Raw genomic sequence first — 16764 nt, forward strand, 5'->3', positions numbered from 1 at the left:
TACTACTGTGGATCTCCTGAGCACACGGTACATTTTTGTCCTTCAAGGCCCAAAGAACAAACACGACCAATGGGGCAAGAGGGACTCATTTTGGGGTCAATATCTTCTCACCCTATCTCTGAAGAGGAACTCCCTAAGAGAATTATGCTTCCAGTCTCGCTTGAAGGTCCGAATTTTCTCGTAACCTCCGCCGCTTTTCTTGATTCAGGATCCGGTGGTAACTTTGTGGATCAAGATTTTGCTACTCATAACAAAATTCCGCTCATGGCTAAGAAGTCGCTGATTGGCCTCGAGGCTATTGATGGTCGTCCTTTGCAACCTGTCTTCATCACGTTAGAGACTATTCCTCTCACCCTTTCTGCCGGTACTCATACCGAAATCATATCCTTTGACGTGATGCCGTTCCAGTTATCCTAGGATTATCCTGGCTACAGCAGTCCTCGAGGGAGTGGAAACACCCCCGGCCCATGATTCCGATCTTCCTGAAGCATATGCGGATTTCATCGACGTGTTTAGCAAGACACAATCGGAGGTTCTACCTCCTCACAGACCTTATGATTGCCCCATTGATCTGGTTTCCGGTGCTGTTCTTCCGAAATGTAATTCCTACCCCTTGTCTCTCCCTGAAACTGAAGCCATGACAGCATACATCAAAGAAAATGAAAACGGATTCATTCGTAATTCTTCGTCCCCCGCTGGTGCCGGTTTCTTTTTTGTCAAAAAGAAAGACGGATCCCTGAGACCATGCATTGATTACCGAGGGCTCAATCTCATCACAGTCAAGAATCGATATCCCTGTCCGCTGATCTACGAACTTTTTGATAGGCTTCAAGGGGCAAAAAACATTTCCAAGCTAGACCTCCGAGGAGCTTACAATCGTGTTCGCATCCGAGAAGGCAATGAATGGAAGACTGACTTCAATACCAGAAGCGGCCACTACGAGTATCTTGTAATGCCCTTCGGCTTATGCAATGCTCCTGCTGTTTTTCAGGATTTTATGAATGATGTCTTCGTTATGTTCTCAACTCTTTCGTAATCGTCTATCTGGACGATATCCTAATGTTTTGTAAAAATCTTCAAGATCATGTCCAGCATACCAGGCTCGTTCTCTCTCGCCTTCATGTCAATAATCTCTACGCTAAGCTCGAGAAATGTCTTTTTCATTAAACCTCTACTGCCTTCTTAGGCTATATAATTTCAGATAAAGGATTTTCAATGGACCCTGAAAAACTTTAGGCTGTTTTGGATTGGCCTCAGCCAACTCTCTCAAAGCCATCCAGCATTTTTTGGGCTTATCCAATTACTATAGGAAAAAATTTGATCATTTAGGTAGCCTTCATCATCAATTATTTTGACAAGGTCGCGCGGATAGCTTTGTGCAGCCTCAGTATCTGCAGCCGCTGCCTCTTCTTGCACTTTGATGTTATGTATGTTAGACCTCTTCTTGAACCATCCACGGCTTGCAACAAATTCTGCATCCTTTGCTGCCTCACCTTTCATAGCCTTCAAGTCATTGAATAGGCTTAAGGCTTTACTTTGAATAATTGCCAGGTTTACAGGAACATGGCGTGTAGTCTGATTTTTTCTATCCAAATTATTAAGAGTCTCTCCATGTCTGCAACAATGCTATCCCTTTATCTAATTGTTGTTGTGTTAATTGGTGTAGGACTCTTAACTTCTGCAATAATTTTTTCTTTACTCTTCACGAACGTATTAACTGTAGTCCGAGTGAAGCCTAGCCTTCGGCCGATCTCAGCTTGAGAAACACCTTCATCAGACAATTTAATTATTTTATGCTTCATATCTAAGGTAATAGATTTCAGAGTGTTCTTTTTATCTGCCATTATGAATAAGACAATATAATGTACAGGAAAAAGAAGAGTGATTAACACTTGGCAAGCTTGCAGCCCAGGGGGAATTCTGAGGTGTTGTTAATCAGGTGTGTGCTTAACAACATATATGAAAGGGGATCATGGAGTAGTACATTTATTAAGGGACTTTTGTTAAAACAATACTATATTGCACTTATAGAACAGTGGTTGTATACCAGCGTTGAGAATAGCTTCCCAGCTCTTGGCAATTTCTGTCCCTCCTCATTCTGGTCCACATTCAGCTCGGCTTCCAGTGATGAAATTCCCAGGCTCTATTGTCTCCCCGCTTGCACACAGCTTCGTTACAGGTAGGGAGCTGGTATTGCTGTTCAGGACGTGCTGATAGGCGCATACACGAGCTGCCGTTTGCCAATTGGGCAAGGGAAATCAACGCCACACAAATACGGCGGTCTGTAGGGCTGAATAAGTGTCCGTAATTGGGAAGCGAGCGTACGGACACAGGGGAATGGTGATATTTTAAATATGTCTGTACTCGCGAGGGTCCGTAAAGTGCAGGTCCGTATAGTGGGGTATGCCTGTATTACCATTACAGGAAAGAGTTAATCTTTTGCTGCATATTTAATTTACTAACATTATGGTTTTGTCAACTCTTTGAAGCTTCCATGGGTTTCACTTGAATGGACCAGGAGGTGTCTTATGGAATAACACCACTTAGAACATATGAGTATATGTTATATAGTTACATAGTTACATGAAAAATTATGAGGTTGAAAAAAGACATATGTCCATTAAGTTCAACCTATGCTGAATTTAGATGACATATACTTATCCTATATTTGTACTTACAGTATATTGATCCAGATGAAGGAAAAACAAAGAACCCCAGCGAAATACCATCCAATGATCACATAAGGGAAATATAAATTCCTTCCTGACTCCAAATATTGGCAATTAGATTTCTTCCTGCATCAAGATCCTTTGAATGTTTACTTATTTGGTATATCCCTGTATACCTTTAGTTTCTAAAAAGATGTCCAACCTGTTTTTTAAGATATTTATTGTATCTGACATCAGTTTCAATGGGTAATGAATTCCACATTTTAATTTAATTTGCCCTTACTGTAAAGAACCATTTCCTTTGTTGATGGTGAAATCTCCTTTCCTCCAACATTAAGGGATTACCATGTGTTGTTTGCACGGCCCTTGGGATGAATAGTCCTTTTGAAAGTTCCTTGTATTGACCCCGAATAAATTTGCATACAGTTATATTATCCCCTCTTAGACGCCTCTTTTTCTAATATAAACAAATCTAATTTAGCTAGCCTCTTTTAATAAGTCAGATTTTCCATCCCCTTTATTAATATGGCACTTTTTCAAGTTCCATAATGTATTTTTAATGGCGTGGTGCCCAAAACTGTACTCCATATTTACAATGTGAGTTCAATTCTTTCCAAAAAGGACCAGAGGAGCGACTCTTGCAGCCATGAAAATAGAAAATATTACATAGTACAGCAATGTTTAAATAAGGAATACAGTGATAGTGTAGGGCTCACAAAGGGCTACTCACAGTAAAGCAGCTGAGCAGTCATCCAACTTATGGGTTGGATGGTCCCTGTGATAGATGCAGCAACTGCCCGCAGACAATCTCCAAAGAAAGAAAAGACCATATAGTGTAGATTGTAAAATATAATGGCAAGGCAAAATAAAAATGGAGGCTTACACTTAGGTAGGAATAATACAGCGTGGTTGGCAACAGATACCAGGTACACACGGGTCGCGATCTCTCCGTGTATCTTATGGATCTCCGCTGTCTCTATCCACTTCCGCACCTCTACCGGGGTTCACGTCACTTCCGGCGCGTCATGGAACTCCGGCGTTGGTTGGTACGTCACTTCCGGCGCATCGTGGAACTCCGACGCTGGCTGGTGATGATGCGGTCTTGATCTTTTCCTCAGAGCACTGGCTGACAGGACACACTACGCGTTACGTCGTTGACACCCTTTATTGATTTGCACCTTATAGATCACCATAGATTGTCACTTACATTGTGTTATTTATGCACTGTCGTTTATTTGCACCTAATTATTAAGCTCTGTTTTTTTGTTAGAGTGCTTTTGAGCACCGTTTTCTTTCATATTTACAGTGTGGCCTGAATAAAGTGTCCATTTCCCGTTTAATGCATGACTTTGGGCACTATTGCTATGCCTTATGTCTACAAATATGTCTTTCAAATATGTAACTTGAGCTGTGAAATTTACAATAAGAATAAGAGAGATTTGTTATGACTGAACATATTTCTCACTCTCAAACTCTTTTGTCAAAATAACTCTACAATTGAAACTTTTTTTCAAGGATTTGTAAACGTGACAGGACAAAAAAATGTAAAAGTAACATATAGCTTCCAGAATTCTAATATAATCAACCACATTGATGTTAAGTAAACCCTTACGTTGAAATGCCCTTTGGTGCCAGTATTGTCTGTTAAAAAGTAACTAGAATACACCAACCGCTCAATAGCAAGATGCCGTGCTACCATGATGATGACCAGCAATCTGTCATGAGTAGAACACCACATTCACAAACTAAAATGTACTGTAGTCTATTTATTTAGAGTAGTGCTGATGAAGCACTGATCTGCAGTGTAATATGTGTCAGGATATTTAGGGGCGACTGTAATTCAATATACTCCAAAGCTGCGAAAAATCCCCATTAAAATCAAACAGGATTTTCAGTCGATCACAGTGCAGTTGGCCACCTCGGAGTATCATTTGAGATATAATATACATATAATATAAAAACTGAATAGACCCTTAGTCTGGGTCTATACTGCTCTTGAAGGGTTATTAAGGAATTATTTACCAACAATAAATGGATTACATTTATTTTATAGCTTGAGCAACTGCTAGGTTGGTAGATGGGTTTCCTATGTTTCTTCTTGTGTTTGTAAAGCAGTTTTCTGACCTTTAATGTTAACCAAAATTGTTCCATTAGAACAGGGGCTACCATGAACTATCAGAAACTTAGAGGCACACCACAGAAAGAGAATTACACATTAAAATATAATTTAAATTGTATATGTATGTTTCTTATCAACAAATATGTATGTATATATAATTTGTACCCACAAATATTAATTTTAAAGTAAATGATTAAATATATATATTTATGTTTTTTTCAACAGTTGAAAGACGGCGACGATATAATATTAACTACAGAATTAAAGAACTTGGCACGCTTATCCCAAAAACCAATGACCCGTGAGTCTATTAATCAATATAATTTCTTGTAGAGTGGAATAAATGTATTTTTTTCAATGGGTAAGGAGACGGTATAGGGATATAAATATCACCTAAACTGTTTGTAAATGAGCACAAATCTACAATAATGTCCAAGGTGGAGGGCCCATATTTTTTGTCAAAAAAATTGTTTTCGGATTGTCTTCATATGTATTACATTACTGTATATACATCATGGTAATCTAAGTTTAGTCTTCAGGGGCCATGATCAGGTCATATTTTCAGGTCAATGCATTTCTGAGAAAGATACCTTGCTGATAACCAGAACTACGTTAATTATTGGGTGATATACAGTATAGGCTTACAGTAGATTCACTAAAGGTCGAAATTCCCGAATTAAAATCAATGCTATCTTTTATAAGTACCACCATATGCATTAAGAATTATGTATTTATAAATGAGTTGCAATATTTATCTCATTTACATGCACCCAAAAAGTGGTAACTCAGTGTTAAACACTTCTAGTGATACCAATAAGCTTCAAATTACAGAAATCAGCACTAAACACAACTATATATATACTGTATGCACTTCCCTGAGGAAGGTCCTCTTGCTGGGACTGAAACGTTGTAGTTTGTGTGCCATTTTTGTGTTTTAATATACTTATTTGAACTATTTATTTCTGATTGCTGCTTGGTGATTGCTATTTTGGTGGGGATCGCAATATTGTGTGTATCTATCTATCTATCTATCTATCTATCTATCTATCTATCTATCTATCTATCTATCTATCTATCTATCTATCTATCATCTATCTATCTATCTTATATATAATACATATATAATATATGTATATAATATATATATAATATATATAATATATATAATAAAAAATTAATAGACGATACCGTTCTGTGGCTAACGAACATTTCGTTAGCCACAGAATGGTATAATCTATTTGTTTTTGATTATTAAGATCGGCTAACATGGTACAGATACCTCAATATTTATGTATATATGTATTTAAATGTATATGTATAAACTCAGTGTTAAATACCACTAGGATGGGATCTTGACATTCATAAAGATAGAGAAATATTATCTGTGGTAAGGACTAGAGATTTTTTGACGCATGCAAAATACCTCCAAATACAGTAGTTACAAACTCTATGTGGAGAGATACAGTACCAGTGATCACACCTCAGATACTTGGAAAATCTGCTAATTTAAATATGCAAAATATACTCAGAATTACACAGGAATGGACAATAAATTAGGTCCAATATCCATAAAACTGTCCATGAAGAGTGTTCCTAATGTACACATTCAAAATGAACAGTTCTTCACTGAATAATTACATTTTAGAAATCACAATTTATACTGTAGGTGTAACCGGCAGGCCTATTGACAGTGGGGAAGAGCTGGGACAAGTGTCCCGTGCCCGGAAGCTGTAAGGGGCCTGGCTGGCCGGTGCTGGAAGTATTTCTACGTCCAGCTGCCAGGCCTCTAGTTACCACCAGCTCGGGCTTCTGGCTCTCCCAGCTGCTGCCGCCTCTTTTCATGCCGGGCCTGCCTCCCTCTCCCGCCAGTGTGCGCCTGAAGCTGGGTCTATCTTCCTGGTGCACCCAGCTTCCAGCGTGCACCGGCGCGACAGGCCTAGCATAGGAATATGAGACAGTAGTTCGGGAGAGCTGGATGCTGGGGCCTGCAAGCAACCAGAGGCGGGGCCCAGCTGCCAGGCATCTGATTGCCACTACTAGGCCCCCGGCTCTACCCAGCTGTTGCCTGCCTCTCTCTTCCACATCCAGAAGTCCGGACCAATTTCCAGCATGCACGGCAAGAGAGAGAGCGGCAGGCCTGCGGGGGAAAAGACAGAAGCACCAGGGGGGAGCCGGGGCCCGGTGGTGGTGGGATTTGTATTTGTGTGTGTGTGTGTTGGTAATTGTATTTGTGAGGGGTGTGGTAATTGTATTTTTGAAGGGGTGAGTAATTGTATTTATGTGAAGGCTTAATGGTAATTGTATCTGGGGGTAGTTGTGTTTGTTTGTATCTGGGGAAGATGTAGTGTTGTTTGTATCTGGGGGTAGTGGTGTATGTTTGCATCTAGGAGGTAGTGATGTTTGCATCTGGTGGGGTGTAGTGATGTTTGTATCTGGGGGTGTGTGTAGTGGTGTCTGTATCTTGGGAGTAGTGGTGTCTGTATTTGGGGGGGTAGTTTTAAATTGTGAGGGGGTATTGTATATGTTAAGTGAGTGAGTGAGTGAGTGAGTGAGGGGAAGAGTGAGAGACAGAAGGGGGGAGAGAAATACAAGTGTGAAAAGGGAGGGCTTGCAAGGCTGCCGACAGGGGGAAGGGGAGTGCTCGTCGCCGACATGGGGGAGGGCACCCCAGGCGAATCTTATGTCCTGGGTCCCAGGAAATCTGTAGGCGTCCCCTTGTAGCAGGCATTGTGGCACAGCTGAAGCATGCCTGCAGGTGCAATAATGCATTAGGCCCGCCCCTTTTACACACATGGCTAATGCCATAACATTGGTGTCTGCACCTGTTGGAGCGTTGTGACCTCCCCCCAGCTGCAACACATCAGAGAGGGCAATAACAGCTGCTACAGTACATCTGTATATTTTTCTTATATTATCACATAATTTGATTGTAAGCTCTTCAGAGCAGGGACTCCTTTGCCTAAGTGTTACTTTTATGTCTGAAGCACTTCTTCCCATTATATGTTATTTGTATTATTTGTTACTTATATGATTGTCATGTATATTACACTGGCGACACACTTTATTCGAGCTCGGCTAGTCCCACGAATTCGGGTATACCCGGGTGTATTGAGGTTTGTGACTGTTTTCTGCCCGAGTGCATTGGGTTATTTTCCAGGCAGGGATTTATTCCCGCTGGCTGCAATACTGCACAGTATATATATATATATATATATACTGCATTACAATTCATGAATTTATGCCATCTGGTAGACACGCGAAGCATTGCAGCCTATTAAATCCTAATCATTATCATTTAACAGATCAGCCGCCCGTCAGCCAGGCATGAACCCAGGCTGGGAAGGCAAACACAACGGGGCTTGTCAGAGGTGAGGAGCGGCGCATTCCAGGTATCTGCCAGGTACATACTGGGTATTTGCTCGAATAAAGTGTGTCGGTGCAGTACTTCTGTGAAGCTCTATGTACATTAATGGTGCAATATAAATAAAGACTTACATGCATACACACATGATAGATGATAGGCACTCTAGAATGAAATAGGCCTTAACATTCATGTATTATGAACATAATCTGCAAATATATTATCATATAAATAATTTATGTTCACAGCTTAACAGCTAATATATGTACTCACACACAAACTGTACACACATACAGTACCATGGGGCAGATCTGCAGAGTTTTTTTTACCATGATGTTACCTACAATTATCATAAAGCTACTCTTAATGCCTATCCACGATGGTGATTAATGTTACGATGCCCTTCAAAACCATTGATAAACACTAAAATACATTGACGCCATTTACATTTTTTACAGTACTTAGAATATAGTTTTGATGCTTACAATAATATATATTTTTTTCTCTTACCTTTATCAGTTAACTCCATCCTTATAGGAAGGTGTAACACCCACATAATAAAGTATCACTTTGATGTTCCAAAGTTTGGCTGGTCATGAAATTGGTCACTGATTCCTAATAGATATATAAGAATTAGAATACATCATAATGTATTCTACTCATTATCTTACATTATGTCATGACTATTACAACACATAGGGGCCTATGCACTAAGCTCAATGGGTTTGCGTTCTGATGTTAAAAAAAAGCACGTCCGTTAAAAAGTGAGGCCGGAGACGCGATTCACTAAGGCCTTGAGCCCATTTTTAACGTACGTGCTCAAAATAGCCACAGCGTACGTGTTGCTTTTTTCCCCCCTGCTAGCGTTCTTAACCTTCACGTACGCTAGCTGATAGAAAAAAAGCTGCTTGTAACATTTGCATGGAGATTCTGTATCTCCATGCAAGGCTGTTACAGGCGATCGTACACTAAATAAATATATTTTAATAATAGTGTACATGAGCAGGGGGTCTCCTGAGCTGAACCGCATTGGTTTCAGGTCCGAGAGCCCCTACTTCAGGAGATATAGGCCCCGTTATGGGGTGCCGGTATCCCCTGCAGTTTAAAGCTCCCGCGTCACGTGACCGGGATATTTACATTCTGCAGGGGATACCGGCACCCCAAACCGGGACCTGTATCTCCTGAAGTAGGGGGTCCCCTAGGCTGAAACCAATGCGGTTCACCTCTGGAGACCCCCTACACATCTACACTACTGTCAAAACACACATATCAATAAACAATAATTGCTTACCTTAGCGGCTATCTGCTATGGTAATAAAGCTGCATTAATGTACATTTTAATAATAGTGTGCGGGAGCAGGGGGTCCCCTGAGCTGAACCGCATTGATTTTTGCCTCAGAGACCCCTGCTTCCCGAGTTACAGGCCCCGGTATGGGGCATCGAAGGCCAATGTCGCCGCCATCTTTATAGTGTCCAAGACGCGACGTGGGTTCTATAAAGATGGCGGCGACACTGGCACCGATGCCCCATACCGGGGCCTGTAACTCGGGAAGCAGGGGGTCCCTGAGGCAGAAATCAATGCGGTTCAGCTCAGGGGACCCCCTGCTCCCGCACACTATTAATAAAATACATTAAAGCAGCTTCATTACCTTAGTGGCTATCCGCTAAGGCAATGAAGGGGATAAGGCACAATAGCATGTTTATTGGGGACAATTGCCCCCAATAAATATAGCAATATACAACACACATCCCCCCCCCCCCTAACACATACAGTACTGTAATGGGCAAAAAAACTATTATCCACATATGGATAATAATGCATTTGCCCATTTTAAATACATATAAATTACAGTAAATACATATTACACTTACCTTTTTCAGGCACCCTCGATGAAGGCCGTCTTCATCCTCATCTTCATCCTGCCCATGTCCCTCTGGTGCTGCAAAACATACTGTACACAAGAATAAAAATAGCCCCTAACCCCTTAATCACCTTAGCGGTCATTAACCGCTACAGTCATTAAGGGGTTAACCCACCCTCACCCACTAACCCAGACGGGAGGCCTACAATAAATACCCTCCCACACTACCCATCCCGTGAGGCCTAACCACCCTCACCCACTAACCCAGACAGGAGGCCTACCCACATACCCTTGGGGCCAATACCCCCTTCCCCCACCCCCAGTACCCACAAGAAAAAAAATACACAGCCCCACAATAAACATCATTATATTTATTCTATACATAACCCACCCCGTATGCCCCCCCATAAATACATGATTTATTATTTTACATACAGGGTTAATACCCCAGGCCCACGGGAGTCGTCGTTGGGCCTGACGGGTCACCTCTCAGACCTACAGTAGCCCAGCACCATGTTTCAAACAGGGTCTGGAGGCCTGCGGGTGGTCCCCGCCAGGTGCCATGGTCCACCAGGTGGTCTCCGCGGGTCACCGTGGGCCACAATGGGGTCTCTACGGGTAGGCCTGCGGCTGTCTGGGGGGCCCCGGGTCTGACCCACAGGTGTCTGAGGGGCCTCAGGTGGTTCCCACGGTGGTCTGTGGTCCCTACGAGTCTGCGGTTCCCCCATGTGGGGCCACCGGTTCTTCCCCACAGGTATCCCCCGTGGACACCTCCAGCCTGCTACCTGTGGAAAGCCCGAGGAGACCTCAGGTGGTCTCCAGAGGTCTCCCGTAGACCAAAAGGAACCAACCCTGTATGTAAAAAAAATAAACCTGACCTATACATTAAATACATCAATCCCCCCGCCCCCCCCCAACACATACAGTACAATAATGTGCAAAATAACTATTATCCAGATATGGATAATAGATTATTTGGCCATTATGAAACACATAAAACATGCATAAATCAAAACATGAATTCTTAATCTTAAAATCACCACATTGCATGTTACAATTAATCCAGCAGCACTTGTAAAAATAAACCAACAAACCAGCAGCTACACAAATGTATATGAAATGTCACACAATTGCATTGAGTGTGTACATGATGCAATTAATCTTTGCATCATGTAAAACTATGCAAAATATATGTAACAATAAAATACACTATGAACAATGTCCCCTAACCACCAATGCCATCATGAAAATCAAATATAAACTAAGCAACATCAATACAATTACCATCAATCAATTAATCCATTTCCTAAAACAATTACAATACAATACAAATCAATTATATAATTCCCTATTCAATTCCTAAATCAAATCATTGCCAAAACAATTCAAATTTAAAGTAACCACCATCATTCTAATCTAAGTACCATAAAGAAGCCATTACAATTAACCTGTAACCAAACACAAATTACATTATTCACAACAATGACAAAATAAAGCTGATAAATACATTAGCCATACATGAAAAGAACATAACATTAGCAAAACAATCAATTATTATCCCTGTATGTCTATCCATATAGATAGATTTACATAAAATACAGGGGCAATAATACAGCATAAAAAACAATGCATTTCCATACAAAAATCACATCAATGGCTTATTTCTGGTAGTTAGATTAGAATGATGGTGGTTACTTTCAATTAGAATTATACAGTATTAACAAAGGAGAGAGAGAGAGAGGGAGGAGGTGTTATGACTTTTATTGGCCCAACAAGTTGTTGAAATGTTACAAGCTTTTGAACCTCTCAGGGTCCTTAATCGGGTATAGCAGAAATACAGAAACAAAAGTATGATATATAGTGTTTGTAAGAGGGATATCTGGTAGCGATGTTGGAATGCCTGAAGCACTTTTTTCATAATTAGGTATGCATTCTTAAGTAGAAACTACCAAAAAGCAGCATAATACACACACATACTGTATATATATATATATATATATATATATATATATATATATATATATATAATTGTAGCCATGCTGTAAAATGGTCTGCAGTTTCCTCTCCTGCTGGCAGTAAGCCTGGTAAGTTACAGGGTTGCCAGCAGTAATCATGGAGGTTTGCCCTCACACCCTGGTGAGGTGTCATATACATGGAGGGGAGTCGCTGCATACTCTGAGTCCATTGTTAGTGACATCAGAGCTGTACCAGTTCCTGAAGTATATAAGGCACAGCACTGCCAAAAGTTTGTTGTTGGAGGAAGGAATAAGTCTGGGTTGAGACTTGTGATTGAAGGGTCCACTAGTGCCGTAACTAGTGGCCCATTTCTACGTCAAGTAGCATCAAGCTGACAAGGCCATACTGTGTCCAGGGACCTGGCACAGGGGTGATCTCCCTGAGGGGAGAGGGGATCCCACTCCATTGGGAGGGCGTACCTTTCTAAGGGATAGCACAGCAAGATGTGCGGCTAAGCTAACTGCTGCAAGGGGCAGCTGGCCCATACCATCACAAGCAATAAAGACGACCTTGATTAAAGACATCCTCATGTGTGAGTCTGAACTTACTCTACAGAGGATGGCACCAAGAAGGAGTTCCTCATCAGGACCATCTCCTTGCGGACGCAGAGATCCTGATGAGGTGGAGGCGCTGCACTTGATATAGGTAGGACTCATGCACACTACCTCAGCTGCCTGTCTGGGTTGGCATTCCTCACACAACATCATGCGGGAGACTCAGGAGTCCTGTTGCCAACAGGTGCACCACCAGACACAACCATGTAATGGGGACTGGTTAGACCACAGGGGACAATGTGAGATTGGGTGGTCATGCCAAACAGAAATTCCGTTACATTTGGAGGCGCTGCTGAGAGACCTGTCAACAGGACAGGCTTTTGCTAGGCACACTGGGAAACAGGAGAGTGTTTGCTGCCACTTTGTGCTGTGTTGGGACGGACCTAGGGGTAGTCAGGGGGCTGATGGAGTTTGTCAGTTCGTAGGGACGACCTAGGGGCCTGAAAGGAGTTGGGGGTTTGGAGGTGGGCTATAGCTGTCCTAGTCACCTTGAGGTAGTGCTAGTTGGTAGGATGCCTAAAGGGATAGCCTGTTAACGTGGTCAGGAATCCTGGAGAGGGTATGCGCTAGGCTGACCAAGAGAAGTAGACGCCCAAGTACTGCATGGAAGAGCCAGAGTACTCTAGCCCATTCCAGACCACTTACTGAAGGGAGCACAGACTGGGAGAGGAAGAGAGACACAGCATACACAGAGAGAGTGAGCCTAGCCTGAGGTAGTGCAAACACGAGTCCAGCCTACATTAGGTTCACAAGGTACTACCCCTGAGGACATTGAGGTGGACGTTGTGGTAATGTGTGGGGAACATGATGGGATTACTTGTCAGTCGACGTACAAACAATCAAAAGCTACCTTAACTGCTGTAGAGACTGACAGTACAAACCAAAATAGCGGCTCCCTCTTCCCTGGGGGACCGCGTGGACCAGTTGCAGAAAATTCTGCAAATGCGGGACTTGAAGAGAGTTGGCCAGGAGTGGCTCCACCAGGAAAACCCCACCCTGATGGGGGGTATGGCGCGAAAGCTGCAGCCGCGCCCTCGTGGACTATGACTAACTCAGCCCCAGTGCTGGGTCATTCGATAACCTATGGGACCTCCCCCTAATCTTAACCAGGGGGAGTGGTTTCCAATTATGCCCAGTGGGAACGGATCCAGCTGAGCGAGGAGCTGGTGAGCCGGCCGCACCCTTACAGAAAATAGTTCCTGTAATTAGTGCTGCCTGTAGAGAAAAAGACAAAGACTCTGGAAGAAATTGGCCGGGGATGGCGCCAAATAAGGAGTGGTGCTCAGGGGGTGGTGGCACGAAACCCGAGGCCGCGCCCCTCAGGACTGTGAAAAGTTCAGCACTTATACCAGGACATTCAATAAATTTGTGGGACTGTGACAGAGTGAAGTCAACTCCTATCAGTTACGCCTGGGAGACATATGTCTGAGTGCTTCATCCAGCACTCATAAGGGTTAACTCAGGTGGAAGTTAGGAGTCAGGAAGTAAGCTGACACCTGAGAGCCAGCAAGGTAGATAAGGATCTTGTGACTAGCAGTAGCTGGCTCTCTCAGACCAGAGCACATGGATATCTGTGCTGCTAGCCAGACGGATACAGCACAATACTTACTGCAGCCAAAGTAAGATTTGTTTCATTTGTTTTCATGACTGCTTAAAAGACTCTTAAGGTTTGGTTATGGTTTAGCCAGCCAGCCTGCTAGATAGGTCTGCTGTGTTAGTCAGTTTTTCTCCCAACATGGAGCAGGATTTATTTGTTTAAAGGGACAGTGTACCCGCATGTTATGTTGCTGTGGAGAAATAAAGCCACTGAACGTTTTCATTTATCCTGAAACTACACGTGTGGACTGTTCCCTGAACTCGGCTACAGGCCGTCCTGCCACGGGTCGCGTCAGAAGTGGGATGATGGACGGGTCCTGAATCTAAAGGGCCACACACACAAAAGAAACAAAGAAAAAAATGGAGAAATGTTTTTCTCAGTTCCTTGAGCAACAGCTCCAGCTAGCAGAGAAACAAGCTGAGAAACAGGCCCAGCAAGCTGAGCGACAAGCCCAGCAAGATGAGCAACAGGCCCGGCGAGATGAGCAACAGGCCCGGCGGGAGGAAAAGCTACTCCAACTGCTAGTCGAAGGCAGACCAGCAATTCCAAATAACCCACCGGTATGCTGCCTAAAATGAAGCCAACCGAAGACCCAGAGGCATTTCTCCTCACTTTTGAAAGGGTAGCAATGGCCCACGGCTGGACAGTTGATTGCTGGGTAACGACTCTTGCTCCACTCCTCATAGGAGTAGCACAGGCAGCCTAAATGGCTCTTCCAGCAGACGAGGCCATGGACTATCAGCAACTAAAAGCTGCTATTCTGAATCGCCTAGGCCTCACTCCAGAAACCTACCGACAGTGGTTCCGGACAGTCAAATATGCAAACAGAGACAGACCCCGGGTCGTAGCCCACCGCTTAGTAGACTTATGTACCAGGTGGATACAACCGGAGAAGCATACCAAGGCAGAAATCCTTGAACAGTTTGTGCTCGAACAGTTCATACAGATACTGCCCCCCTCCTCCCACTCCTGGGTAAAAAGACACGCTGCATTTTCCCTGGATTCAGCGGTCCGCTTGGTGGAAAACTTCCTTGGCGACGACACCCAACAGGATAGCTGGGAACAGTCCGTGCAAACACCAGTTGCTTACGATGATGCTAGAGGCAGGAGAGCAGACAATCGAGGGGTCTACAACCCGCCAGCTCGGAGATCCAGTCAACCCGATCGGAAGACCCTTTCCCATCTCGGAGGGTTCCTGGTACAAACTCCCGCAGAGACGCCCGTCCCGGGTCCGAGGCCATTGGATCACCCAAGGGAGGCCTCCACCCACAGTATTCCTCGAGAACCTGGACTCCTGTCACCCATCGGTAGAGAGGATACCCCCTCCAAGCAGAAGGGAGGATCCCATCCAAAAGCGGAGAGGTCCAAGCACCGAGCCCCGTCGAGAGCTTCCGCTGACGACCGAGTTGGTAGACTCAGGAGATGATGAGATGGACTGTTCATATGGCAGAACCACTGCCACAGCTTGTCTCCGAGGGGACCACAATCCGTGGTTAGTCCCAGCATCTCTGGAGGGGACAAAAGTAAACGCTATGCTGGACTCGGGCTCTGGAAAAACCCTGATCCTAGAGGGCCTAATTCCAAGCAATAGACTATCTTATGACTCTCCTAGGAATATCGAGTGTATCCATGGGGATACAAGGAGATACCCGACGGCGAACGTTCTACTGCGTATCCAGAATCAAGAGGCTAGCCTACTAGTAGGAGTTGCTCCCTGGCTACCTGCTCCTGTTCTACTTGGCCGAGACTGGCCCTACCTCGAAACATTGTTGGCCCCTACTCCTACGGAGCCTACTTCTCTGGTACCGGAGAAGCCCGGAGACTTGTTCCCTTTTTCCGCAGAGATTTTCCCCCGTAGACACCATGTCCCAAAGACACGTAAACAGAGACGTGCGGAAAAAGAGGACTGGTTAAGAAAGGCTGGGACTCTTGGTAACATTAGTCAGCCCAAAGGGCTGCAGGTCATGGCCGGGGATGACCAGGGTGGGGAACAGATAGATATGGGAATGTTGCCAGACCTGGATCTTCCTGACTTCCGTCAGAGACAGAGGTAGGACCCAGCTCTGGCTAGACAATATGAAAAGGTGGTACAGGTCAACAACAAGATAATGGATGAACAAGGTGTAAAAGTGTTTCCACATTTTGAACTGTTGAATGACATCCTATATCGTGTGAATAAGGTTACACAAACAGGGGAGGTCATTCGACAGATGCTAGTCCCTAAAGGGTTAATTAAAACAGTGTTCACCCTAGCCCATACTCTCCCATGGGGTGGTCATTTGGGCAGAGATAAGACCACGGACCGCATATCGTCCCGGTTTTACTGGCCAGGCATACATGGTGACATCATGAAACTATGTGAGATATGTCCTGAATGCCAGTTAACTAGCCAAAAAGGACAGAAGCCGGCTCCCTTGGTTCCTCTGCCCTTGGTAGCCGTTCCATTCGAGAGAATTGGGGTAGATCTGGTCGGACCTTTAGAACCCTCTGCGAAGGGACATAAATTTATACTCGTTGTTGTAGATTATGCCACCAGATATCCTGAGGCCTTCCCTCTCAGATCAGCCACTGCTAAACAGGTTGCCC

General features: G+C 43.8%; 1 protein-coding gene across 3 annotated transcripts in view; it reads left to right on the top strand.

The window, feature by feature from the left end:
• TFEC (transcription factor EC) overlaps positions 1-16764 on the top strand; it is a 234662-nt gene that overhangs the window by 200474 nt on the left and 17424 nt on the right. For all 3 annotated transcript variants that reach the window (XM_075599986.1, XM_075599987.1, XM_075599984.1), the window contains exon 6: positions 5014-5089. In XM_075599986.1, coding sequence (XP_075456101.1) covers positions 5014-5089 — 76 coding nt within the window. The remainder of the gene's footprint in view (positions 1-5013; positions 5090-16764) is intronic.

Source organism: Ascaphus truei, chromosome 5, assembly GCF_040206685.1.
Source record: "Ascaphus truei isolate aAscTru1 chromosome 5, aAscTru1.hap1, whole genome shotgun sequence".
In the NCBI taxonomy this organism is placed as follows: Eukaryota; Metazoa; Chordata; class Amphibia; order Anura; family Ascaphidae; genus Ascaphus; species Ascaphus truei.